This window comes from Giraffa tippelskirchi, chromosome 5, assembly GCF_054371585.1.
Source record: "Giraffa tippelskirchi isolate mGirTip1 chromosome 5, T2T-mGirTip1v1.2.pri, whole genome shotgun sequence".
NCBI classification, from domain to species: domain Eukaryota; kingdom Metazoa; phylum Chordata; class Mammalia; order Artiodactyla; family Giraffidae; genus Giraffa; species Giraffa tippelskirchi.
In genome coordinates this window covers 97,986,332-98,013,948 of record NC_137279.1, presented here as the reverse complement: position 1 = coordinate 98,013,948, position 27,617 = coordinate 97,986,332, and the positions used below count along the sequence as shown (strand labels likewise).

Below are 27,617 nucleotides of genomic sequence, written 5' to 3'. Positions count from 1 at the left end.
CCCCACCTCCTCCTGGTAACATGAACCTCCCTGCCTGCTGATCCCCAGAGTATAAATAATCCCCTGATGAATTGGCAGTAACCCTTGGGCGTTAGCGCCAAGATTTCCACTCCAAAGCCCAAGGAAGGAGGCAGGCAGAGTGGACAGTAGGGCCTTTATTTACAGGAAAGGAGGGACAGATGAAGATTTAAGCTTTCAGGGCTCCGAGCCCTAGTTGGTAAAGGGAAAGGTAGTGTTATCTCTTCTTTTGCTGGCGACCTGTAAAGGAAGAGGAGTAAACACAAGTCATTATCCCATCTCTTGCTTCCTGCAAAGGTGTTTTCCTTTCTAGTTCCTTGGGCAGACTCATAAAGAGGTAATGTCTTAGGTCACCAAACATGCTTCTCCCCCCCCATGTTAAAATAAGAAACAACAGGGCAAATAAAAATACATGGCCCCAAACGGCTATGGTTAACTTCCCTTCTGCCTCTCTATTGGTATACTTGGGCAGAGGAGTTTTTCTGTCTACTTGCGGGTCACCTATGGTATTTGAACTTCTGTGAATGTCACTTTGGCAGCACCCTAGGCTGCTAGTCACTAAGTTAGCTTTCAGGGGCATCCACCAGCTTCTGTAGCTACTTGCCTTCTCCCCCACGCACCATGTCTGCAGCTACTCACGCAGTTCATTGTTCCGGGTCATAGCCTGAGCGGCCCGAGCGCGTGGCCCTTGCTGTGTAAAGTGGTAGCCAAAGCGGACAATGGAGGGACACTGTTCGAGCACGGTGGCCATCTCCATCTCCACTGCGTCACCAGGCCACTGACGCTGGGGGAGGGCGAGATGGAAGCCGTCACCACCCCTCGTCTGGATTGTTCACCGTCTCAGACCACCAACCCTTTGGGAGGTTAAAGAGGCTCGTTCTCCAGAGTGAGTGATGAGAGGTGCTGCTTTGGCTCCCCTCATAAGAAGAGGGGAGTTCAAACAAGATCAGATGAAATCCTGCCTGTGGGTGCCCCAGGGAAGAGGATCAGTGAGTATTAGCTGACTGCAAAGACCAGGGGAAGGAAAGGCTGACCTGGTTGTCTACTCGGAGCTCAGTGAGTGTGGCGTTCTCCCGAACTGCCTTCAGCACAGCCATAAGCCCTGTGCTGCTAATGAAGTTGGATTCGATGTTCAGGCTCTGGAGGCTACGATTCTCACGCAACATGTCAGCCACCGCCTGGGTAGTAGGGACTTGGATTAGGGTTAGGGTACAGTTTCACAGATGACTGAGGAGAGAAAGAACAGGAGCGAGAGGGAGACACAGCTCTTTGAGAAGAGTCCTTGAGCTGTGTGTGGGGCTCCAGGGAGGCAGAGGGAGGGTAGGTAGTAGGGAAAGCAGTGGGGTGACATGTGCAGTGGAGTTGGGGGTGGTTGAGAGAGTTTGGTGCTTTTGGAAGACAATCAGGATTTCACAGCTGTGAGTCATAGGACTGAGGGGAGGAGTCTCCAGCAGGTCTCCCCTAAGAGAGTCGATGGGAATAGCACCCCCAGCACAACCCTTTCTGACAGGCCTGCCAGGGATGCACGTCAAGGTGAAGGGAGAGGCTGAGGGACGCCACGTAGCCTTACATTGGCAATGGGGTCACCACTCCTTGTGGCCACCAGGCTGAAGCTCCGGACATGGGTATTTGTCTTCATGGCCTCACACAGCTCAGTTAGCATGGGTATCGGGATGTCCTATCAAAGGGGAATAGGAGAAGGTAGGCCAGGGGACTCACATATGACAGCAGAGTTAGGCTGGTGTTACTGCTTAGAGGGTAGGGTCAGATATCACACCTGGATATTATTGAGGTTCACCTCCTCTACCTCCTTGTCATTGCTTCGAACACTCTTCAGTATCTCCTCGATGTTGGTGGGATTTGGGGGCTCATCTGGCACTGGCTTGTACTTGTCAGGCTGCACCACACCTGGTGGGTGAGGGGAGGAAGGAAACCCCAACATGTCCCCCACAGTGTCCTCCTCATTCATTCTCTTATCACTTATGCATTATGTCCTCTCCCTAACTGCCTCGTTTCACCCTTTGCTATCTTTGCGCAGACTTTGGGACACTTGCCAGGAGCCCTAGGCACCATCCTCCCAAACACACTCACTGCTAATGCCTTCGGTGTTGCAGATTTCTCCGCTGCAGATCGCATCATAGTACTGCTTGTTGCTCATCAGTGTGTACATGCCCAGAATTGCTGGAGAGAGTAGGCAGAGGCGGGCACAGGGAATGAGAAAAATGGGCTTGTTCCAGGTCCCCCACCCACTTCATTCTGAATCTATTGCATTTTTGAAGCCTGACCTCTTCCAAAGAGGTTTCCACTTTTGGTCCCAGGGGTCCCTTCCATTAAGCTGTGTAAGGCAGTGGTTTTTAAAACATTGAGACAGGGCTAAGGGAAGGTCCTTAAGGAGCCACTACAGTGTGAGGGAGTGTCAGACCCTCCTGTTTTCAGCCAAAATAGTTTTGCTTTATAATCCCTGTAAAATTGCCCTTGAGATGTTAACTTATTAAATTTAAAAATGAGTGAATACATATATAGACAAAAGTTAAAAGCCACTACCCAAGGCTTTCTGAAAACATCCATATCCCACTAGTCCCATGCCATGTTCATGACCCCCTGCCCCAGATCTTCCCAACTTAACTGCCCACAGGTGCCCACCTGCAATGTCACACATCTCAGCATCTGTGGCATGGGCCAGCGCCTCCTCCAGCTCAGGCTCCAGAGTGACCTGCTCCTCCACTGGAATTTCTCTCTTGGGCTGGATGTAGGGTTTCCCTGATGGGGAGATGAGGATGGTTCAGGTCGAGGTCATTTGTCCTAAGATCCTGGCCTCCACCTTCCTTTCCTTCTACAGGAGGTAGAATGCTGGGTCACTAGGAGCCACTGTAAAGCCTGAGTCCTCTACAAATTCAGGACTCCTGGGTCCCCTTGATCACTTCTAAGAGCTGAAGAGTGCAAGTTGGCATGCAGATGTAGGCAGCTGATTTCCTGGCAGTTAGGAGTGGGCAAGTGAGAAGAAAGCTGGAATGGGGACATGTGAGACATCACCATTGGGTTCTAGGAGGCATGGATGTTAGAGACCCCATACCCTTCTTCTCGCCTGTGAAGGGCACCAAGTCATCACGCTCTTTGACCTCTAGTGCCTGCTGTTCCAGGTACTGCAAGAGGGCCTCTCGGTCCAGCGGCCCCGTTGGGCTCTTCTTTGTCTGGTCACGTTGTCTTAGTCCAGCTGGCAGGAGCATGTTCTTAGGGATGAGTTTTGGAGAGCAAGTCAGGGCCCTCCCTCTGGCCTGAGGCACTTCCAGGTCTCCCTAAAGCATCTCCAGACACCGTTCCCCTGACCTTCTTGGGACTCTAAGCCTTGTAGGTCACCTTGGTCTCAGTCCCCCAGGGACCCACACCCTTCCTACTGCCTAGGGATTGCCCGATCCCCTGTGCTGGAGCCCCTACCTCGGGGTCCATCTCCTGTAGCTCGCAGTCCAGCTGTTCTAGCTCTTCAGGGCTCAAGGTCTTTAGGATCTCATCTTCATCTATGTCTCTGTATTTTTCCAGTTCCTTTTGATACGATGACATGATGGCCCCCACCCCCTCCCCACTGTGTGGCACTCACGGAGCCTAGGTTATAAGGAGAAAGGGGTTGGGCAATGGCAAGATGTACATGGACACAGTAGGGAAACAGACAAGCCAGTGCGGCGGAACAATAAATAAGCTGGTTGCCTTGGAGGATAGAGGTCTAGCTGGGCATGGGAAAATGGGAGAAGGTTGGGTTGTTTAGTTAGAACTGGAGCCTCCTTCCCGCTTCCACAGCTTCCAGCCACTCTGGATGGGGATCCCAAGCATGCAGCGTGAATCCGTCTCCCCGTTGTATCAGAAACCCTGGCAGTACCCCTCCCCTTAACCTCGCCTGTCAGTGCCTCTCGCCCTAGCACAGCTGTCAGGAGCCCTGCCATCATAGCTGGCCCCAAGCCCAATTCCTATTGCAAGGAAGGGGGGCAGGCAGAGAACTTCAGGGAAATTCCGCCTGTCTTCCCCCTAATCCAGTTTTTCCTAAACTGGCTTAAGAAACCAAGGAAGATTTGGGGGGGAAAAGACACTGCTGTTACTCCACCCTCCTTTCCTTTTATTGTGGAGGATCAAGATATCATGCTTGCTAAAATTCTACATCCTGAGGGAAAGCGAGGGCTCAGAGGACCTGGGAGACATACCGGTTGGGGGAAGGGTGGTACAGCCTTAGGAGAAGGTACTGAGTTCACACAATTTGTCCCTGGCTTTGGACGGGAAGGTGACACCAGTCTAATGGGTGGGAAATGCTTTCTAAATGGGATAAAGTTTCTCTAAAAACAGTGAGAGGATTAAACTTGCATGATCTTTTAAGCCACACATACACACCATGCTGAATATGAAAGATTCAGAAAATGTGTGAGATACTTACATTGACAATGTAAACTACAGTTAAGGGAGAGGACAGACAGCGACAGAAACACTGAGTGACAGAGACACAGACACACTCCACATCATTCCCAGTAGGAGCCACTCTTCTCCTCCCATCTCCCACCAGGCTCTGATCCACAAGCCCCCTGCCTTCCCCACCTACCAGTCCTGGTGGCCACCTCCCTTCTCACCTCCCCTGCTGTTGGTTGGTCTGTCTGTTCTGCTGGAGCACCGTCCAGGCAGCAGGAGGAGCCGGTGCCGGGGGAGAGCGTGGGGGAACAGTGAGCTCAGCATTTTATTATTTTAGCTCTGGCCAGGTGGGGGGTAGTGGGAGATCACATATACACAGCCCCCATACCCTGCCCAGCCCTGAGAGCCTCTAGTGGCCGCTAACAGCCATGGCACCTCCTCCCCTTCCTATAAGCCGGAGTCTCAGAAACTGGAGTTCTACGAATCACAGTTCCTATTAATGCTTACTGGGTTGGCCTAAAAAGTATTTGGGTTTTTCCATGATATCATACAGAAAACTTGAACAAAATTTTTGGTCAACCCAATATTTAGCACCTGCTATATTCAAAACAGTGACTATAAGGAGATATAGAGGTGAGTATAAGGATTTTGGTGTCTAATTTTAAGGTGTTTATAAACTGTTAGAAGAATGAATATTTTACAATTTAAAAAGGGAAACTCTGGAAGTTCCCTGGTGGTCCAGTGGTTAGGACTAGGCGCTTTCACTGCTGAGCGCCCCGGGTTGATCCTTGGTTGGGGAACTAAGATCCCACAAGCCATATGGTGTGGCCAAAAAAAGAAAAAAATAATAATAACCCTTAAAAAATAAAGAATAAAAAGGATGACTCATAATAAAAGCTATTAAACAAATATAAAACTCATTCACAAATACTTTTTGCTCCCAACCCTAGATTGGACTTGGAGAAGGAAATGGCAACCCATTCCAGTGTTCTTGCCTGGAGAATCCCAGGGACGGGGGAGCCTGGTGGGCTGTCGTCTATGGGGTCGCACAGAGTCGGACATGACTGAAGCGATTTAGCAGCAGCAGCAGCTAGATTGGACACTAGACAAAAGGGATCTTTCTGTTTTATTAGATTAAAAAACACAAACCAGTAGGAACTAGGGGTAAAGATGGGGAAAGAAATACAGAGACGAGCTGGGCAAAGATCAGCGATGACAACGGGGAGAAGCAGGGCTTCTTAAGAGTCCCAACTTAAGAACCTTAAGTTAGGGCAGGAAAGAGGTTTCTAAGGACCAGACATCCCTTCATTTGATGACAATTTTCTGGCGCAAGGCTCGGGGCCCAGAGCCAGGAAGGGGCTCAGGAGGTGGTGGGCCAGGGCCTAGGGCTGAGGCGGTGGGCGGCAGTCCATGAGCAGTGATGTACTTCTTGTAGGCTTCACGGATGATCTTGAAGGCTCGAGCAGTGGCGTAGGGTATGTCTGTAACAGGGTCCCGATATAGGGCTGGCCGATGGGTCACCGGGCAGACCTCCCGAACGGGGATCTTTGGGGGCCGCCCCTGAGGAAACCATTCCTCAAATGTGGCATCGTCACTAAAAGTGATGAAGGTACGTGAGCAGCGAGCAGGAGGGATGACGGGTCCAGTCCCAGCACGGGGAGTCAATGCAGAAGCCATGGGAGCAGGATCAAGTCTGAGGGAAAAGATAGAGAAAAACACAAAGAGCTGAGAGGTGAAGACAACAGATAAAGAAAGAGATCAGAGAACTGAAGAAAGAGGAGGAGGCAGTGGATGGCAACAGTCCGAGAGAATCTATTAAGTGACAGACAGGACAAACAAAGCAGAGCTGGATGGAAAAACAGGAGAAGAGAGAGACTACAAGAAAAATCAGAGCTGATGGGAAAAGGATCTGAAAGATACCCAAGTGTTAAGAGAGCTGTGTGAGGAGAGCAAGTGAAATGCAGCTGAGGGAACACAAGGTGAATACAGAAGGGAGAAACTGCACTCCTCTCTTCCCCGAGATTCACTCACTCACCCTTCTACATCGACATTCTCTTCTTTAGGGCCTGGATCCCCAACCAGTGGCACAGTCACTGAATGGTAGGTGATTATCGGCCCAGGGCACTTCCGCTTCTTGTGGACCTGCTTCTTTTTGTCAGCCTCGAGCCGCTCATATGTCTCTTCAGGAAGGAACGCGGATGGTCAGTTCCCCACTTCCCAAACCACAGTCCTGTCCTATAGTCTCTTAATTATCCTCCTGGCTGTCTAGTCACTGCTCACGCAAGCCAATTAGGAAAGTCCTCTAAAGCCCTCAAGCATCTCCCATTTCATAAGCTTTCTGCTTGCCCCTCTTGACATACACCCTGCTCATCATTTCTTAGGTTCACTTGATTCCTCACCAGCTCAGAACGGTAGGACTTCAGAGCTGAAAGAGATTCTTTGGCGAGGAGCCTGCTCATTTCCTCTAACCTCTCGTTGCTGTTCTGTCAACGTGCTCCTACCTATCCAAGGTAGCACACTGCCTCTCTAGGTTTCCCTAGTGATTAGAGTTCTTTCCTACTTTTTAAAAATAATTTATTTATTTACTGAGTTATTTGTTTTTGGCTGTGCTCGATCTTCATTGATGCATGGACTTTTCTCTAGTTTCAGCGAGTGTGGGCTACTATCCAGTTGCGGTGCGTGGGCATCACACTGTGGTGGCTTCTGGTGTTGTGGAGCACCGGCTCTAGGCACAAGGGCTTCAGTAGTTGTGGTGCACAGGCTTAGTTGCTCTGCAGCCTTTAGGATCTTCCCGGACCAGGGACTGAACCCACGTCTCCTGCATTGGCAGGCAGATTCTTTACAACTGAGCCACCAGGGAAGCCCCCTTCTTTCCCACTCTGTGCTGAAATATACTTCCTGTTGACACTGTTTCACCGTTTAAGGCCAAAAGGAACACAAATCTAACCTGTCTTCCACTTGACAGTCCTTTAAATAGTTGAAATTAGTGCTCATCTCTCTTCAGGCTGATCACAGTACCCCTTCTACTGAACCATTCCTCATAGAACATGGTTCTGAGTCACTCCCTCCTTTGCCACCTGTGCCAAAAACACCCTTCTGTTCCTGTACTTACCATGATCTATGGCAGAAGCTGCAAGATAGCAGCCCCCTTATGTGTCCTGCTTGATTTGTATAGTGTTTTAAAGAAAAACCTGAATTAGTTGCTGACATTTAAAAGTCAGGAAGTTATATTCAAATACAGAGGTTTCTGGTCCCTTTTGAAAAACTAAGAAGAAAATCTGGCAACTTTGTATTTACATTTTCACAGAGCAACAATGAGTTGAGCTGAGTAACTGTTACTTCTTTCAGGCCCTCCTCTCTAGTTCACTAGTCACCCTGTGGGACCAGGTGACACTGCTCTGTGGCAGTTCATTGTTGGTATACACATCTCTTAAGGGCAGTGACTGTGACTCATATTACCTATACATCATGAGGGTCATGCAGCATTCTACACATTACAGGAATTCAATAAAGATTTGTTAATGTATACACAGATCAAAATATTCTTGGTCCCTCTGTCCCCCTTAAATGTGGGTACTCTGGACACAATTCTCCAGTGCAGGGGTCCCCAACCTCTGGGCCGAGGACTGGTACCTTCTGTCAAATCAGTAGCAATATTAGATTAGAAATAAAGTACACAATAAATGTAATGCGCTCGAATCATCCTGAAACCATCCCCCTCACCCTGGGTTCATGGAAAAATTGTCTTCCACAAAATTGGTGTTTGATGCCAAAAAGGTTGGGGACCACTACTCTAGATAAAGTATGACCAGAAGAGTCCTCTGGATACCTACTCCCCTGACCCCCCCACCCCCACCCAGTGATTTAATCTCTTTTACACTTGAATTCTGAATGGTAATATTGCTTTCTTTCCCTCGAGCCAACCTTTCAACTCTTCTCTCAACACTTTCCCGTACCATCTGTAACCCCTGCTCTATAACCAGCCAACTCATCTATTTTGTCAAGTTTCTCACTCAGCACGCCTTCCAAAACTCGCCTTACAGGAAACCTGTTATCCACAGAGGCCATCACTCCCTGCAACCCTCTGGTGGAGGCTGCTTATTCTCCCACATCCTGGGTAGGATGGGCCTGTGTCCTGTGGAGCCCCGCACTTCAGGTCTTTTTGCTTCATTACGCTAGATACCTCTGTTCTTCTTCTAGTTCTTCAGTACTTCAACTACCTGAAAATCGCTGCATTCTATCACTCCTTCCAGCCTTTCTTTTGTCTTTATCAGTCATTCTCTTATCAATCTACACTCCTTCGCCCAGACCTGGATTGATGAGCAGTACTGGAGAAAAGTTACACAACAGGTAGAATGAAACCGCCAGAAATTCATACTACCAAACTTCAGACCTGCCAACACCAGCAGATGATCCTATCTCCACAACAATTTCAAACAGTCTTCACTCTCAAGCTTCCAACTCTATCCCCAACACCTGACAAATGACAGTGCCTAAAAAACATCAGATGAGAACTATTATACTGTCCTGCTCTGGATTTACAACCCTACAGCTATGAGACACCCTTAATTCCTTCCTCTTAACTTAGGCCAACTCTTCCACCCATGCCCAAGCTCCCACCCTGACTCCCACTTCTCCAAAACCCTACACTATAAATGATCCTTTCTTTTCTGTCTTAAAATTCTTTCTGTTGCATCTCACCAAAAATATATACTCTCCAATCTTTGAATAAAATAGAACAAGGACAAACCCTGTCTTGACCCCAGACCCTCACTGTTCCTCTCCGACCCTTCATGGCCAAATTTTAAAGGTTTGGCTTCCCAACAACTTCCCAATGGCTTGCTCCCCAAAAAGTGCTCAATGGTACCCCACTCCAGTACTCTTGCCTGGAAAATCCCATGGATGGAGGAGTCTGGTAGGCTGCAGTCCATGGGGTCGCGAAGAGTCGGACACAACTGAGCGACTTCACTTTCACTTTCACTTTCATGCATTGGAGAAGGAAGTGGCAACCCACTCCAGTATTCTTGCCTAGAGAATCCCAGGGACGGCGGAGCCTGAAGGGCTGCCGTTTATGGGGTCGCACAGAGTCGGGCACGACTGAAGCGACTTAGCAGCAAGGTCATTTCTGACCCCCATGTCACCAAAACCAACGGACACTTCTCAGTTCTCTTCACTGGCATTTCAGCAAGACTGAGCAGCTACTCCCCCAAAACATTCTCTTTCCTTAGAGTTCTTAAGACAAACTTTCCTGGCATTTCCTACTCTCTGGCCTTCCCTCAGATCCTTTTCTAAGTTCCTCCTCTTGTAGGAGACCATTACTTTTTAGAGTCTGCAGGACCTTTTTGAGCCTCTGCCTACCCTTCTCCCTCTATGTTTTCTCCCTGAGTGATCTCATTCACTCCAGTGTCAATTACCATCCATATTCAAAAACTTCCAAATTTGTATTTCTAGCCCAGATATCTTGTCAAGCACCAGATTTGTGTTTATCTGATTTCTCAGCACTGCATAAACTGCTCACAGACATCTGAAATCCAACATGTTCAAAAATGAACTTATAATTTTTTTCTCCTGCCAAACATGCCCCTCTAGGATCTCCTATGTCAGAAGCCTGGGAATCACTCTCTTTACAGTGGCCTGCAACCATCAATGTAGTCAAAGGATGCAGATTATAATTATAGTGACATCAAGTGACCTCATTATTTGTGATATTTCTCAGTCATTTATATGTTTTAAGAGATAACCGCTGTTTTAAAGCACAGCATTGCCATTATACAGATAAAGGGTATATTTCCCATTTTAAAGCAAATATAATAATAATTTTTTTAAAAAGTCACAACAGCTGGACTTCCCTGTTGGTCCAGTGGTTAAGAATCTGCCTGCTAGCACTATTCACAATAAGTAGGACATGGAAGCAACCTAGACGTCCAGCAACAGATGAACGGATAAAGAAGCTGTGGTACATATATACAATGAAATATTACTCAGCCATAAAAAGGAACTAGTTTGAGTCAGTGCTAATGAGTGAACCTAGAGCCTATTGCACAGTGAAGTAAGTCAGAAAGAGAAAAATAAATATCGTATATTAACGCATGCATATGGAATCTAGAAAGTAGTACTGATGAACCTATTTTCAGGGCAGCAATGGAGATGCAGACATAGAGAACAGACTTATGGACATGGGGGTGGTAAGAAGGAGAGGGTGGGATGAATGGAGAAAGTAGCATGGAAACATATACACTACCATATGTAAAATAGATAATCAGTGGGAATTTGCTGTATGATTCAGGGAACTCAAACTGGGGCTCTGTGACAACCTAGAAGGGTGAGATGGGGTGGGAGGGAGGCTCAAGAGGAAGAGGACATATGTATACCCATGACTGATCCATGCTGATGAATGACAGAAACCAATACAATACTGTAATTATCCTTCAATTAAAAACAAATAAATAAAGAATCTGCTCTGTCGAGGCAGAGGATACTAGTTCGATCCTGGTCCAGGAAGATTCCACATGCCGTGGAGCAACTAAGCCCATGCACCACAGATACTGAGCCCTCATGCCCTAGAGCCTGTGTTCCACACAAGAAGCCACCCCACAACAATGAAGAAGAACCTCTGCTCACGGCAATGAGAGAGAGCCTGAAGGCAGCAATGAAGACCCAGCACAGCCAAATATAAATATTTTTAAAAAGTCATGACAATACACTTTGAAAATGTTGAAAATTAATTAAATCTTTTGTGGTCTTTTGGAGTGAAAGTGGAAAGTGAAGGTAGCTCAGTTGTGTCCAACTCTTTGTGACCCCATGGACTATACAGTCCATGATTCTCCAGGCCAAAATACTGAAGTCGGTAGCCTTTCCCTTCTCCAGAGGATCTTCCCAACCTAGGAATCGAACCCAGGTCTCCCACATTGCAGGTGGATTCTTTACCAGCTGAGCCACCAGGGAAGCCCAAGAATACTGGAGTGGGTAGCCTATCCCTTCTCCAGCGGATATTCCCAACACGGGAATTGAACCCAGGTTTCCTGCACTGCAGGCAGATTCTTTACCAACTGAGCTATCAGGGAAGCCCAAAAGATGTGCTTCCCTGATCGGGAATAGAACCCGGGCTGAGGCAGTGAGACTGCCAAGTCCTAACCACTAGACCACCAGGGAACTTTCTGGAGTGAAGGTATCTACATTTCAAAACTACGGATACCATTAAACTAAAATGAGTTGGGTTGCAGATATTCTGGGTAAACAATCTTCCACACCACAGTAAAACTGTATTTGGGTTATGCACATTCAATTATATGTGCTTGGTCAAAAAAAGATTGAGAGAGAAATAGCAAATCAAATATTGTAGGAGATTTCACCTGTTATTTCACTCAATGCACGTATAGCTCCAGAGTGAGCATGTGATGGGAGGTGTGAAATCTGCTGTTCCCTCATTCATCTCTCATGATCTGAGAATTCTCACCATCCCTTAAAGAAATGTATGCTTTTGTACAGTATGTTATCATATAGGACTGTGTGCCCAATAGCACATACACTGAAGAGATTTTATAGAATTTTTACCTTAAAGCAATGTATCTCATGAACAGACTGATTCTACTGAATTTCTAATTCTCATGATCATTAAAGTAGCATTATCATCTCATCGCTTTGTGAACAAGGAAAGAAAGATGCAAGCAGGTTGTTAAGTAATTTGCCTGCAGTCTTATAGCAAGTGAACAGCAGAGCTAGAATCTGAACTCATTTCCGTACAATTCTTATTTTATACCAAAGTACTTCAATATAACTTGTTCTTCAGAGCCCTCATTACTGCCTACTTCCTTGCTCCTAATCACTTTCTCTCCCCATATCTTTCTTCTCATTTCTCTTGTCCCAAATCTCCATCTGTCCAATTCTTTGGGGCCTCTAGATCTAACTTTTTCTCGTGCTTCTCAGCCCCTCTACCCACTGTTCTCAAAACCAAAGACTGACCCAGTGAACGTAAGTTGAGCTCCTCTGTGATCTTGGCTTCCCTGAGCAGCTCCTCCTGGGTCAGTGGCCGCTCACAGTGGGGCCCCTTCCGTCGCCGTGACTGGCCCTGCCTCTCCTGTACCCGAAGGAATGTTTGTCGTGTGTGCTCAGCTGTAGACTGACGCATGGACTTCCGACCTGGGAAGGAAATCAGAGAGGAAGAAATCTTTGAACTCATGTCTACCTCCTCTGAATTTAATTTTAAAGCTTTTTATTTGGAAATCATTTCAAACTTACAAAAAAGTTGTTAAGAACAGTACAAAGAACACCCATGAATCCTTTGCCAAATCATCTGTTAACATTTTGCCCTATTTGCAATCTGTGTGTGCGTATTTTCTGAATAATCTGAGAATTAAGTTACACACATCAACATCATGGCTCTCTTCCCTAAATACTCAGTGTATATTTCCTAATAAGAATTATGCCTACATGCTCATAGTAAAGTTACCAACTTCAGTAAACTTAACACTAATACAGTATTTTATCATAATACTTCAATTTTGTCTATTGACCCAAACATCCCTACTCACTGTCAGAGCCATCATCCTGCAGTTCTAATGGAAGCAGTGCCTTCTCTTCTCGGGTCTTCTGAGAGCTACCAACCGGGGTGCTGACCTTTCGAGGCCTCAAGCTCTTGAGAGGCTCCTGGGAACAGAGTGAAATCAGATACCAGGGAAGAGAAGATATTGGAGAAAGACAATGAAAACCTTAGGAAGAGAAAACTAGCACAGCAGCAAGTGGGATTGGTGTGGGGCATAATGGGACCTGATGAAAGGGAGAATACAAATTAAGGAAGTCCAAGAAAACCAGGCCTCCCCTGCACCTTATATGCTTTGGTGACTACTCGGCGCTTCCTCCTTGGCTCTTCTGCTTCTCCATCACTGGATGGTTCATCCCCTTCGTCGATGTCAAAGTCAGAGTCCACCTCATCCTCTGTGTCTGACTGGTCCCCTTGATACTCATCATCTCCTGATTCCTGAGGACATAGGGAGATACGGTTCTCACTGGCATCAGTTATTAATGCCCCTCCAGGAGGAACAGAATCACTTTGCCTATTGATAAGGGCTGCCCCACTCTCCTTCCCAGCCTAGGCTTTCGTTTTCCTCAGGCAAGAAGGGCTGATGGTCTGGCTCCAGCACCACCCCTTCCAACATTAACTAACTGTGCTTTACCTGCAGCACACTGTGTTAAGTGCTGGGGTACAAAAGGATACGGTTTGGTCTCCACCTTCAGGGTCTCACAGTCAAGTATAGGAAAAGACATCATTATAAATGGAAGTTTTAATATAGGGCAACATATAAACTACCAAATGGCAATAAAATGTTACAGGTGATCAGAGGAAGGCACACCTGCTATGGACTGATGGCCTGGAAAAGTCTAAATGTTAGACTTTATTCCTTTAGACCAAGGATTGGCAAACTTTTTCTGCAAAGGACCAGATTAAAACAGATAGTGGGTTAGATTCAGCCAGCAGGTTGTAGTTTACTAAACTCTGCTTCCGACTTTAAAGAATGAAGAGGACTTGAGCCATGGTTTAAAATACTGCTAGCATTTAGACAGCCAAGAGGGAAGAGGGACTCACACTCAGAGCAAATGACAGGAACAAAGGTGCAGAAGCAAGAATGTGTACAGCATGTTTATGGAATAAGGATTTAGACCTAAGCAAAGCAGGTTTGTCTCTGGCAAGAAGTCTTCCTAGCTGACTGCCTTTGGCTCCATCACAGCCTCCTTCCAACATTAACTGAATGCCCTATAGGGCTACAAGATTTGAAAAGAAGGTTGCATTCAATCTATGTGCTCAGTCGTGTCCAACTCTTTGTGACCCCATGGACTGAAGCTGGCCAGTTGCTTCTGCCCATGGAATTTTCCAGGTAAGAATACTGAAGTGGGTTGCCATTTCCTTCTCCAGGGATTCGATCTACAGAGAAATGTAAATGTCATGACTTAATGACATTTAACTTTTAAACTTATGATTTTAACTTGCAGGACAGTGATTCTCAATCCTCTCCCTCTTCTTACTTGGTCCAGCACCAATAATCACCGTTGAAGTAAGCTAAAGTTACTGAGAAATATGTCTCATTCCTCCGGTGAGCTGGGACAGAAAGAGTTGGGTCCTACTACCATGTATGAGCTTCCCTGGTTGCTCAGATGGTAAAGAATCCACCTGCAATGCGGGAGACCTGCGTTCGATCCCTGGGTTGGGAAGATCCCTTGAAGAAGGGAATGGCTACCCACTCCAGTATTCTGGCCTGGAGAATTCCACAGACAGAGGACCCTGGCAGGCTGTATAACGCATGCAGTTGCAAACAGTCAGACACAACTGAGTGACTTTCACTTCACACCATGTATAATGGGAAGACACTGAAGATTTGGGGAGGAGAGGAAAACTACATACAAGGAGTGTTTCAGAAAGTTCTGGAGGTGGTGGGATGGACTGGGGTAGAAAACGTAGTAGAGCCTAAGACTGGGTTTGGGCTAAAACAGCAGCCACACAGGAAAAGAAAGAGAGAAAAAAAAATGTTTGGGAGGAAGGGAGTTAATCGGGCGGGGCAGCACCTCAAACATGTGCCTTTCTCTTCAATCACTGATGAGACTGATGGGCTAATCTTGGTACACATGGTGCCAAAGCAAGCAAATAACACAGTTGACAAGCCAAGGCAGCCAGTATTCAGTCTTGTACTGGTGACCATCATTTCCTCCCAACTAATGTTTGTGAAAGACAGCCTGAGAACACATTAATCCCCTCAGCCCTGACCTGGTATTAAATCGTATCACCAGAGGGTAGTAGTTCAATTATACATTAGCTTAGTGCCCAACTGAAATGCTTTTACTAAGTTAAGGATTTACTATCATTCCTTTGGCTTTTATTGAGGGTCATTAAGAGACATGACTAGTTAAGAGAATGCTTTTACATCATCTACCAAACCCCTGTTACTTTATTTATAAGAATGTAATTCTCTTTAGGACTTAATGCTGAATAAGTATATCTCTCTTAAAGAACTTAAATGCTTCTTTCTTACAAAAAAAAAGAAATTCAGGATTTGGCTGCAAGGAAACTCACAGCTAAATTTAATATCAACTGTTACTACCATTTTAGCAGAGGCTCCTGGTACAATTACTTCTCATCTGTCTCTATTTTTACTGTTCCTACTTTTTGTTTATATCATAAGCCTTCTTAAATCCTTTTTGGAAGCATGAAGGGTACATATTAAATAACGACTCGTAAAATGACAGGAATAGGAAAATGGCCTTTGGAGGAGAGATGAGAAGGTTCTATTTTAAACTAATTGGTTACGCTGTGTTAAGTAATGATTCCTAATCAGTCACCAAGTCCTGTGGATTCTAATTCCTTAGTTTCTCTTGACCCCTCCTGTTCATGTTTCCCTACTCTCACTGCCTCCTTCTACCATTTTCCTCATTATAGAGTAATCTTTCTAAAGTACAAATCTGACAAACAAATCTGACCATGAAATAATCTTCTCAGTACTCTGAATGAAGAATAAAACCTAACATGGCTCACAAAACCCTACAAGAATGGGCCCAGACCTACTCCCTCTATTATTCTCCTTCCTGGTTTGGAGTATGAGAGTCCTCGTGAAGGTCCCAGAGCAGGATGTCAGTGTCTTTACATATTCTGCCCCACTCTCTTCCAGGACTAACCTTCCTTCTCTCCCTGCTTCCAGGCCTACTGCTCTCCATTCAGCCAAGGCTGATTTTTCAAACTGTCCTCAGCTTAAACATCACGTTTCCCAGGGATGCCCTTCCCAAACAATTTTGTCTCCCAAGTGTTACCACAGCACCCTATGCTTAACACTTTTCTCCTTATCACACGGTATTTTAACTGACTGTTAACTCAGCTAGTTCCCCCACTGGAGTCTGGAAAACATAAGGATAAGGTGGTGTTTTTAATATTCTCTGTTTCCACAGCGCCTATCACAGCGCTTGGCTTGCTTTAGGCACTTAACACATTTAAAGAATGGACAGATTCAATCAATACAAATTTAACAAGTGTCAACTCAATCCAGTCATTGGACTAGGCACTCGGATGTACACTGTTGAACAAAACAGACCATCTCTAACCTTACAGAACTTATAGTCTATTGGAAGGTAAAAACAAGCAAAATATATCTAACTACAAATTGAAATATGTTCTATGAAGGACATACATGGGGTCACTTTTTAGGACAGTCTAGAAACAGCTATCTAAGAAAACATTTACAACGATATTTGAAAGCTGAAAAAAGGAGTTGGCTAAGTCCCTCTATCTTTTTATCTGAGAGATTCTTTTCTACAGTTCAGGTGAATAACCAGGCAGTAGGCCAAAGAATATATACCGCGTTACTAGGATGTGACTGGCGTATGCGAGACGTCAGAAGCGCTGAGAGATGCAGTTAAAGAAATACACAGTAGTTTTCAGCCATAGTCTGGGGTCCTTCGGACAACTTCTCCACTCCTGACCCCTCCAACACCATTCAGGGCTCCCCCTGCTAGGACTCCAGTTTATCCCCTCGTCTCGCCCACCCCATCTCTAGTACCAGCTACCAGGACTCCTCTCCCCCGCCCCCTTCTTTGTCCGAGGTTTCTCTCTCCGTCAGGACTCCTTTTAGCTTTATTCCCTCCCTCTTCCTGGGCCCGGCTCTTGCCTCAGTGAAACCCCCATAAGTCGTCTGGTAGAACTCATCTTCCTCCTCTGCTTCCAGAAGCCCAGAGAGCCGGTTCCCCGCGGTCTTCCGGGGGGCGCGGCCCCCAGCCAAACTCATAACGCCTATGGAGACTTCGCTGCCACCACCAAGCCCCTTACCCAGCGCCGTTCTCTGGGCTCGGCGCTCGATACCACTACCTTCGGGCAGGCGGCGGAAGGCGGTCATCTACAGACAGAAGTAGCAGAGCGTCGAGAAGTTCCCAATACAGTCCCCTTAACTCAGTTCAGTTCAGTCGCTCGGTCGTGTCCGACTCTGCGACCCCATGGACTGCAGCACGCCAGGCTTCCCTGTCCATCACCAACTCCCGGAGCTTACTCAAACTCAGTTCCATTGAGTCGATGATGCCATCCAACCATCTCATCCTCTGTCGTCCCCTTCTCCTCCCTCCTTTACTCATTCCCAGCATCAGGGTCTTTTCAAATGAGTCAGTTCTTCGCATCAGGTGGCCAAGGTATTCGAGTTTCAGCTTCAACATCAGTCCTTCCAATGAATATTCAGGACTGATTTCCTTTAGGATAGACTGGTGGGGTCTCCTTGCAGTCCAAAGGACTCTCACGAGTTTTCTCCAACACCACAGTTCAAAAGCATCAATTCTTCAGCGCTCAGCTTTCTTTATTGTTCAACTCTCACATCCATACACGACTACTGGAAAAACCATAGCTTTGACTAGACGGAGTTTTGTTGGCAAAGTAATGTCTCTGCTTTTTAATATGCTGTCTAGGCTGGTCATAACTTTTCTTTCAAGGAGCAAGGGTGTTTTAATTTCATGGCCTTCTCAACTCTTCAGCCCCAGCCACTCCTGCGTTGAAGCCACCCCAGGCTCCCCGCCCCAGTACCCAAGTTTATCCCGGCTGTGGAATGATACCACACCGTGACACCAGGAGCCCTTTACCCCACGGACAGAATTTTGGAATCAATAAATTTTCATTTAGAGAGGTCAGTTTCCCTCTGCTCCAGTACGTTTTTCATTCCATTGTCAGTAGAAACCTTTCTGTTATTGTTCAATCGCTAAGTCGTGTCAGACTCTTCGACCCTATGGACTGCAGCACTCTGGGCTTCCCCGTCCTTCACTATCTCCCAGCGTTTGCTCAGATTCACGTCCACTGAGTGGGTGATGCTATCTAACCATCTCATCCTCCCTCTGCCACTCCCTTCTCCTCCTGCCCTCAGTCTTTCCCAGTATCAGGGTCTTTTCCAATCAGTTTGCTCTTTGCATCAGGTGGCCAAAGTATTGGAGCTTCAGCTTCAGCATCAGTCCTTCCAATGAATATTTAGGGTTAATTTCCTTTAGGATCGACAGGTTTGAGCTCCACGCAGTCAAAGGGACTCCTCAAGAGTCTTCTCCAACACCACAGTTCAAAAGCACCAATTCTTCAGCGCTCAGCCTTCTTTATGAGTCCAACTGCTGGGAGTCTTTGTGAGTCCAACTCTCACAACCGCACATGACTACTGGAAAAACCGTAGTTTTTTCTTTTCCAACAGCATTGACTTTTATTCATTCATGTTGTCACCTGAAATGGCATCTGTTGCATTTAAATGCTCATTAATGTAAATGGCTGAACAAATCCATTTTAATGGATATTCATTAAAAAAAACCCTCAATATCCCACATAGTCAAAGTCACTTCCACATAGCCTCATGACAACTCCCACACCAAAACAGTACTTTATTTTGTAAATTTTGACCCTTTATTACTTCCATGTTATGGTCTTTTCAGCTGTCAAGTGTACAAGGTGAAGAAAAAATTTAGTTAGATGGGGGTTGCAACAGGAAAATAAATTCCTTAAACTCCATATACACTTCTCAAAACTGCTAGGTCCCAAGTCCATCTATGAACTCCCAGGCTGCCAGTATCACGTGCAGCATACTAAAGCTATACTATCTGAATAGCTTATTAATTCTGCATAAATCAGGTCAATGTGTCAACCTGTAACAGACTACGCACTTTTAACTGAACATGCAAAATACTCACTCTCTTGAACTTTACATCATCATTTGATGTCAAACAATGAGGCAAATACCAACAGTGTATACAAAAAACAGCTTTGCATTTACAAAAGATTGTTTCCCATACTGATTAGTCCAGACAGCTAAATGCTCAAAATTCTCCAAGCCAGGCTTCAGCAATACGTGAACTTCCAGATTTTCAAGCTGGTTTTAAAAAAGGCAGAGGAACCAGAGATCAAATTGCCAACATCCGCTGGATCATCGAAAAAGCAAGAGAGTTCCAGAAAACATCTATTTCTGCTTTACTGACTATGCCAAAGCCTTTGACTGTGTGGATCACAATAAACTGTGGAAAATTCTGAAAGAGATGGAATACCAGACCACCTGACCTGCCTCTTAAGAAACCTGTATGCAGGTCAGGAAGCAACAGTTAGAACTGGACATGGAAAACAGACTGGTTCCAAATAGGAAAAGGAATACGTCAAGGCTGTATATTGTCACCCTGCTTATTTAACTTATATGCAGAGTACATCACGAGAAACGCTGGGCTGGAAAAAACACAAGCTGGAATCAAGATTGCCGGGAGAAATATCAATAACCTCAGATATGCAGATGACACCACCCTTATGGAAGAAAGTGAAGAACTAAAGAGCCTCTTGATGAAAGTAAAGAGGAGAGCGAAAAAGTTGGCTTAAAGCTCAACATTCAGAAAACTAAGATCATGGCATCTGGCCCCATCACTTCATGGAAATAGATGTGGAAACAGCGTCAGACTTTATTTTTCTGGGCTCCAAAATCACTGCAGATGGTGATTGCAGCCATGAAATTAAAAGACGCTTACTCCTTGGAAGAAAAGTTATGACCAACCTAGACAGCATATTAAAAAGCAGAGACATTACTTTGCCAACAAAGGTCCGTGTAGTCAAGGCTATGGTTTTTCCAGTGGTCATGTATGGATGTGAGAGTTGGACTATAAAGAAAGCTGTGCACTGAAGAACTGATGCTTCTGAACTGTGGTGTTGGAGAAGACTCTTGAGAATCCCTTGGACTGTAAGGAGATCCAACCAGTCCATCTTAAAGATCAGTCCTTGGTGTTCGTTGGAAGGACTGATGTTGAAGCTGAAGCTCCAGTACTTTGGCCACCTGATGTGAAGAGTTGACTTATTTGAAAAGACCCTGATGCTGGGAATGATTGAGGGCAGGAGGAGAAGGGGACGACAGAGGATGAGATGGTTGGATGGCATCACCGACTCAATGGACATGGGTTTGGGTGGACTCCGGCAGTTGGTGATGGACAGGGAGGCCTGGTGTGCTGTGGTTCATGGGGTTGCAAAGAGTGGGACATGACTGAGTGACTGAACTGAACTGAACTCATTGGTTTATGCAACTTTATTGGAAAAAAATAAATCAATTACTAGCAGAGCTATTAGTTGATCACTCATCCATTGACAACTTGCACCATTTATTGGTGTATTGAGACAGTGTATTCGAAGATAGATTAACTAATAGCTCCAAGCCTCCTAACAATTTAAATGAAAATTTAAAAATGTTTGAGACCCTATTTTGGAATACAAAGTGTGTTTGACTTCCTATTTCCATTCTCTATAGAACAAGAACAGGTCATTCCTTTATTGACATGCATAAAATACATCACATTTTCTGCTCTGCTGATGCTATAAATTCAATAAATTCTCCAGCCACATCAGTTATGAGCATAAAGTGTATCATGTAACCTCAAATCTCTAACAGTGGAAGGCTTAAACAAGGATGGATGCTGCTAGAATAATGCTGCTTCCTTTGATGTGACAATTCAGCATCCATCTCCCTCCCTCTCAGATGATTCTTCAGCATGTTAGAGCAGTAAGGAATGGTTTTAGTCTCATAACCAAGTTAGAGTGAAGACACTGGCCACATATTACACATGCTCCATCTTTTTTTAAATTCTGAATCTTGCACAACTGTTCTCTTGTAACTATTTTACAGTTTCTAAAAGCAGTTATTTTCCAAAGCTTGAAGAACTTAAGTCTTCTCAGATGAGCATGTGAATGGAGGGAGGTAAACAAAAAATAAAATTAAAAAAGATGAGGTCTGATAGGGGAGCAGCCCGGTAAGAAAATCAAAAAAGGAACGCTAATTTAAAGTTTATTCCAGCTATAATACAGGTTATTCTGACTTTAAGGTAGCATCACATGGCATACTTCTGAGTCCATTCCCGAGATATTCTGTTGTACTTATCTCTGTCTGTTTATAGATCCATGCAGTCTCTGGCACTAAGGGGTCATCTGGGTTTGGATCACATAGCAGTGAACAAATGGATAAAAGAACTTTAGAAACAGTTAAAGAAGGAGACCACTGTGATCCTAGACTATTGAGACAAATGCTGCCATTACTGTTAATATTTGGATCATAAATTCTTGTTGTAACTGCAACCTTAGGTGGTTTGAAGGGGTAGTCTGTAGGAAAATGAACTGTTAAAAAGAATACACTGTCTTGATATGGGCTGTCATTAGGTCTCATAATTTGGCTTGCCAATGAAATATATCATCCCCAACTGGACCTGTAGAACATTGCGCTGGAGGGTCACGAGCCAAATCACTAAGTTCCTTATTAGTCTGTTTCAGCACCATAGTCTGTGCTTTTTGTCTGGCTCCTCACTATCTTGGTGTGTGCTGGAACGTCCAGCCAAAACTCCTGATTATCCTGGCGACTGGGAAGGATTGTCTCTTTATCTCACATCAGCTCTGCCAGACATAGGCGCTTGGTATTAATGAGGCGGATCTCGCGAGAACCTCGAGACTGGTTTCTTTAGTGCTCAGCCTTCTTTATGGTCCAACTCTCACATCCATACATGACTACTGAAAAAAACCATAGCTTTGACTAGACAGACCTTTGTTGGCAAAGTGATGTCTCTGCTTTTTAATACATTGTCTAGGTTTAGCATAGCTTTTCTTCCAAGGAGCAAGCATCTTTTAATTTCATGGCTGTAGTCACCAGCCACAGTGATTTTGGAGCCCAAGAAAATAAAGTCTGTTACTGCTTCTCTAACAGAGCAAGATGAGCACAGCCCTTAGTAGGTAGCATTGCTGTGCCTCCTTACTCTGCACCCTGTTACTAGGCAACAGGTCCTGCTCAGCTACTGGTCAGCGCCACAGTGGGTCCTGCCCACTGGTAACTGTCAACAGGGGACCACTGGGGAAATGATTCAGTCAATAATCCATGGTGTGGTGGTCATCAGGTGGAGAGTGAGGTAAAAGGCAGATGCAAGCCTTCTCCTGGAGGCCCGCCAGCTTACCCAAACCTGGGCCAGCAGGTGAGCTGGAGGGCCCAGGGAGCAGACTAGGGACTATGTCCTGCAGAGCTCCAGAGCCCTCACTAAGGCCCTCCACTAGCTGGGGCCCAGGCTTTGAGAAGCAGTGAACCTCTCCCCCATCCCTGTCTCTGTGACCCACTAGCAGTGGCCGTCTGTATGAATCACAGTCTGTGAGACCTGGTCTCCCCATTTGCACGGCCTGAAGAGACTGAGGGCCAGTTGGGTTGGATGCCTGGCTCCCTCAGGGATGACAGCTGGGCAGGACATGGGAACCTGGCCCTGAAAGAGCTGCCAACTGAGATCTGCCTTCTCTTAGCCAGGACTGGAACCTTGGAGGGTAAAAGTTGTGCCTTGGGACTTTGCTCTTTCTGGTCAAGACAGAGAATAATATTCGTCTGGTAGAGATTTTCAGGAACATCATTACCTGACCATGACCTGACCTCGTGAACAAAGGATCTGACACCCAGAAGTCTAGAACAACTAACCACGTCCATCCCTCACCTTTTCCTTTTAAAGGGACTTGCTGACAGCTTTCAGTAATTTTGGGGTTTTAGGATATGAGCCACCCATCTTCTTGTATGAATCTGTAATAAACCTTTCACCCTTCCACACTCATGTTTAGTATTTACGGGCCTCACTGTGCATCGGGCGCACGGACTTGCAATTTCGGTAACACTTCCACTTTTCCCTCTTCTACTTGCCATGAAGTGATGGGACTGGATGCCATGATTTTTGTTTTTTTAATGTTGAGTTTTAAGCCAGCTTTTTACTCTTCTCTTTCACCCTCAGCAAGAGCTCTTTAGTTTCTCTTCAGTTTCTGTCATTTAGAGTAGCATCATCTGCTTATCTGAGGTTGTTGATATTTCTCCTGGCAGTCTTGATTCCAGCTTATGATTCATCCAGCCTGGCATTTTGCATGATGTATTCTGCATATAAGTTAAATAGGCAGGGTAACAATACACAGCCTTGATGTACTCCTTTCCTAATTTTGAACCAGTCTGTTGTTCCATGTCCAGTTCTAACTGTTGCTTCTTAACCTGCATACAGGTTTCTCAGGAGACAGGTAAAGTGGTCTGGTATTTCCATCTCTTTAAGAATTTTCCACACTTTGTTGTGATCCACACAAAGGCTTTACTGTAGTCAGTGAAGCAGAAGTAGATGTTTTTCTGGAATTCCCTTGCTTTCTCTATGATCCAACAAATGTTGGCAATTTGATCTCTGGTTCCTCTGCCTTTACTAAACCCAGCTTATACATCTGGAAGTTTTTGGTTCACATACTGCTGAAGCCTAATTTGAAGGATTTTGACCATACTTTACTAGTATGTGAAATAAATGCAAATTGCACGGAAGTTTAAAAATTCTTTGGCATTGCCGTTCTTTGGGATCGGAATGAAAACTGACCTTTTCCAGTCCTGTGGCCACTGCTGAGTTTTTCAAGTTTGCTGACATAGTGAGTGCAGCACTTTCACAGCATCATCTTTTAAGATTTGAAATAGCTCAGGTGGAATTCCATCAACTCCACTAGCTTTGTTCATAGTAATGCTTCCTAAGTAATACTTTTGAACTGTGGTGCTGGAGAAGACTCTTGAGAGCCCCCTTGGACAGAAAGGAGATCAAACTAGTCAATCCTAAAGGAAATCAACCCTGAATATTCATTGGAAGGACTGATGTTGAAGCTGAAGCTCCAGTACTTTGAGCACCTGAAGAGTTGATTCACTGGAAAAGACCCTGATGCTGGGAAAGACTGAGGGCAGGAGGAGAAGGGGGTGACAGAGGATGGGATGGTTGGGTGGCATCACCACTCAATGGATATGAGTTTGAGCAAACTGTGGGAGATAGTAAAGGACAGGGAAACCTGGCATGCTGTAGTCCATGGATTGCAAAGAGTTGGAAACAACTTAGTGACTGAACAAAAACAACAATGCTTTCTAAGGCCCACTTGACTTCACACTCCAGGATGTCTGACTCTAGGTGAATGACCACACCATTGTGGTTATCCAGGTCATTAAGACCTTTTTTTTTTTTTTTTAAGTTTTTTAAAATGTGGACGTTTACTACTTAAATCAACTCGTTTGATAAAAAACATTATATTTTAAAATAAGACAAATACATATTAAAGTAATTATAAACTGCAATTCATTTGAGTGCAAACAAGTGGTTACCCAAAGAAGAAACAAAACCTCCTTGTGTGCTCAGTCGCTAAGTTGTGTTCGACTCTTTGCGACCTTATGGACTGTAGCCTGCCAGCTTCTCTGCTGGGGATTTTCCAGGTTAGAATACTGGAGTGGGTTGCCATTTCCTTCTCCAAAGACCTCTTTTGTATAGTTCTTCTGTGTATTCTTGCCACCTCTTCCTAATCTCTTTTGCCTTTGTTAGGTCCTTACCGTTTCTATCCTTTATTGTGCCGAAACTTACATGAAATGTTTCCCTGATATCTCCAATTTTCTTGAAGAGCTCTCTAGTCTTTGCCATTCTGTTGTTTTCCTCTATTTATTTGCATTGATCATTTAAGAAGGCCTTCTTATCTGTCCTTGCTATCCTCTGGAATTCTGCATTTAGTTGGGCATATCTTTACTATTTTCCCTTGCTTTTTGCTTCTCTTCTTTTTTCAGCTATTTGTAAAGCCTCCTCAGACAACCACTTTGCCTTCTTGCATTTCTTTTTCTTTGGGATGGTTTTGGTCACTGCCTCCTGTACAGTGTTGGTGCAATTGGTTATCACGTTCGGCTGTTAACCAAAAGGTTGGTGGTTTGAGCCCACCCAGGGACGACTGTCCTTAAGGCCTTTTTAAGAAATGTTTCTCAAAACCCAGATTTTGTCACTCTTCTACTAAAAACTGTTTAATGACTCCCTGTCCACTATAAGATAAAGTCAAAAATCCTTGTGGCAGAACAGTAGTGTGATTAGGAGCACAGCTTTAGAGCCAGCCAGACGTGAGCTTGCATTTGAGCTTAAATTCTAGCCCTATGACTTTGGACAAGTTACTTTACCTCACAGAATTTTAGTTTTCTTATCTGTAAAGTGGGACTAATAGGTATTAACCTAAGTATTAATCTACCCTTTAAGGTGGTTGAAAAGATTAAGAAATGTAATCCTTATAATCCAGTTGTGGATGTGATTGGTGATAGAAGCAAGGTCTGATGCTGTAAAGAGCAATATTCCACAGGAACCTGGAATGTTAGGTCCATGAATCAAGGCAAATTGGAAGTGGGCAAACAGGAGATGGCAAGAGTGAACGTCGACATTCTAGGAATCAGCGAACTAAAATGGACTGCAATGGGTGAATTTAACTCAGATGACTATTATATCTACTACTGTGGGCAGGAATCCCTTAGAAGAAATGGAGTAGCCATCATGGTCAACAAAAAAGTCCAAAATGCAGTACTTGGATGCAGTCTCAAAAACTACAGAATGATCTCTGTTCGTTTCCAAGGCAAACCATTCAATATCACGGTAATCCAAGCCTATGCCCCAACCAGTAATGCTGAAGAAGCTGAACGGTCCTATGAAGACCTACAAGACCTTTTAGAACTAACACCCAAAAAAGATGTCCTTTTCATTATAGGGGACTGGAATGCAAAAGTAGGAAGTCAAGAAACACCTGGAGTAACAGGCAAATTTGGCCTTGGAGTACAGAATGAAGCAGGGCAAAGGCTAATAGAGTTTTGCCAAGAGAGCACAGTGGTCATAGCAACACCCTCTTCCAACAACACAAGAGTAGACTCTACACATGGACATCACCAGATAGTCAACACTGAAATCAGATTGATTATATTCTTTGCAGCCAAAGATGGAGAAGCTCTATACAGTCAGCAAAAACAAGACCGGGAGCTGACTGTGGCTCAGATCATGAACTCCTTATTGTCAAACTCAGACTTAAATTGAAGAAAGTAGGGAAAACCACTAGACCATTCAGGTACGACCTAAATCAAATCTCTTATGATTATACAGTGGAAGTGAGAAATAGATTTAATGGACTAGATCTGATAGACATAGTGCCTGATGAACTATGGACGGAGGTTCGTGACATTGTACAGGAGACAGGGATCAAGATCATCCCCACGGAAAAGAAATGCAAAAAAGCAAAATGGCTGTCTGAGGAGGCCTTATAAATAGCTGTGAAAAGAAGAGAAATGAAAAGCAAAGGAGAAAAGGAAAGATATTCCCATTTGAATGCAGAGTTCCAAAGAACAGCAAGGAGAGATAAGAAAGTCTTCCTCAGCGATTTCAGTGCAAAGAAATAGAGGAAAACAACAAAATGGGAAAGACTAGAGATCGCTTCAAGAAAATTAGAGATACCAAGGGAACATTTCATGCAAATATGGGCTCAATAAAGGACAGAAATGGTATGGACCTAACAGAAGCAGAAGATATTAAGAAGAGGTGGCAGGAATACACAGAACTGTACAAAAAACATCTTTACGACCCAGATAATCACAATGGTGTGATCACTCACCTAGAGCCAGACATCCTGGAATGTGAAGTCAAGTGGGCCTTAGAAAGCATCACTACAAACAAAGCTAGTGGAGGTGATGGAATTCCAGTTGAGCTATTTCAAATCCTGAAAGATGATGCTGTGAAAGTGCCGCGCTCAATATGCCAGCAAATTTGGAAAACTCAGCAGAGGCCACAGGACTGGAAAAGGTCAGTTTTCGTTCCAATCCCAAAGAAAGGCAATGCCAAAGAATGCTCAAACTACCACACAATTGCACTCATCTCGCATGCTAGTAAAGTAATGCTCTAAATTCTCCAAGCCAGGCTTCAGCAATATGTGAACTGTGAACTTCCAGATAGTCATGTTGGTTTTAGAAAAGGCAGAGGAACTAGAGATCAAATTGCCAACATCTGCTGGATCATCGAAAAAGCAAGAGAGTTCCAGAAAAACATCTATTTCTGCTTTGTTGACTATGCCAAAGCCTTTGAGTGTGTGGATCACAATAAACTGTGGAAAATTCTGAAAGAGATGGGACTACCAGACCACCTGGCCTGCCTCTTGAGAAACCTGTATGCAGGTCAGGAAGCAACAGTTAGAACTGGACATGGAACAACAGACTGGTTCCAAATAGGAAAAGGAATACGTCAAGGCTGTATATTGTCACCCTGTTTATTTAACGTATATGCAGGGTACATCATGAGAAACGCTGGGCTAGAGGAAGCACAAGCTGGAATCAAGATTGCTGGGAGAAATATCAGAAACCTCAGATATGCAGATCACATCACCCTTATGGAAGAAAGTGAAGAGGAACTAAAAA

At 44.9% G+C, this 27,617-nt stretch overlaps 2 protein-coding genes, 1 long non-coding RNA gene and 1 pseudogene across 5 annotated transcripts; 1 reads left to right on the top strand and 3 right to left on the bottom strand.

Moving 5' to 3' along the window:
• Positions 1-137: 137 nt before the first annotated feature.
• Positions 138-4,656, bottom strand: TMOD4 (tropomodulin 4). Of its 3 annotated transcripts, none has more exons than XM_081487618.1 (10): positions 4,436-4,656; positions 3,454-3,618; positions 3,092-3,248; positions 2,662-2,778; positions 2,110-2,199; positions 1,796-1,926; positions 1,589-1,696; positions 1,053-1,196; positions 658-802; positions 138-258 (listed from the first exon to the last, which is right to left on the bottom strand). In XM_081487618.1, the coding sequence occupies exons 2-10, from the start codon at positions 3,574-3,576 to the stop codon at positions 236-238; spliced, it is 1,038 nt and encodes a 345-aa protein (XP_081343744.1). In that variant the 5' UTR covers positions 3,577-3,618; positions 4,436-4,656; the 3' UTR covers positions 138-235. The 3 variants fall into 3 exon arrangements, with proteins under 3 accessions (XP_081343744.1, XP_081343742.1, XP_081343743.1); XM_081487616.1 differs by having other exon boundaries at positions 4,598-4,656; XM_081487617.1 differs by having other exon boundaries at positions 4,626-4,656.
• Positions 4,657-5,513: 857 nt separating this feature from the next.
• On the bottom strand, positions 5,514-17,221 carry VPS72 (vacuolar protein sorting 72 homolog). The gene is made up of 6 exons (XM_081487613.1): positions 17,049-17,221; positions 13,229-13,381; positions 12,936-13,050; positions 12,367-12,543; positions 6,440-6,584; positions 5,514-6,097 (listed from the first exon to the last, which is right to left on the bottom strand). The coding sequence occupies exons 1-6, from the start codon at positions 17,163-17,165 to the stop codon at positions 5,710-5,712; spliced, it is 1,095 nt and encodes a 364-aa protein (XP_081343739.1). The 5' UTR covers positions 17,166-17,221; the 3' UTR covers positions 5,514-5,709.
• Positions 17,222-21,180: 3,959 nt separating this feature from the next.
• Positions 21,181-21,682, bottom strand: LOC145505468 (ubiquitin-conjugating enzyme E2 D3 pseudogene; annotated as a pseudogene).
• Positions 21,683-22,234: 552 nt separating this feature from the next.
• LOC145505469 (uncharacterized) lies at positions 22,235-22,976 on the top strand. Its single transcript, XR_014053060.1, has 2 exons — positions 22,235-22,365; positions 22,682-22,976. It is a non-coding gene; the product is annotated as an uncharacterized LOC145505469 (long non-coding RNA).
• The last annotated feature ends 4,641 nt before the right edge of the window (positions 22,977-27,617 follow it).

Excerpts from the sequence above, each read along its gene's own strand:
- VPS72 (XM_081487613.1), bottom strand. The coding sequence starts at position 17,165 with ATGAGTTTGGCTGGGGGCCGCGCCCCCCGGAAGACCGCGGGGAACCGG. Across the intron at positions 13,382-17,048 it reads CTTATGGGGGTTTCACTGAG|GAATCAGGAGATGATGAGTA; the intron begins GCAAGAGCCGGG and ends CTATGTCCTCAG. Across the intron at positions 13,051-13,228 it reads TAGTCACCAAAGCATATAAG|GAGCCTCTCAAGAGCTTGAG; the intron begins GTGCAGGGGAGG and ends CTCTGTTCCCAG.
- TMOD4 (XM_081487618.1), bottom strand. The coding sequence starts at position 3,576 with ATGTCATCGTATCAAAAGGAACTGGAAAAATACAGAGACATAGATGAA. Across the intron at positions 3,249-3,453 it reads TACAGGAGATGGACCCCGAG|AACATGCTCCTGCCAGCTGG; the intron begins GTAGGGGCTCCA and ends CTCATCCCTAAG. Across the intron at positions 259-657 it reads GACCCGGAACAATGAACTGC|GTCGCCAGCAAAAGAAGAGA; the intron begins GTGAGTAGCTGC and ends CTTCCTTTACAG.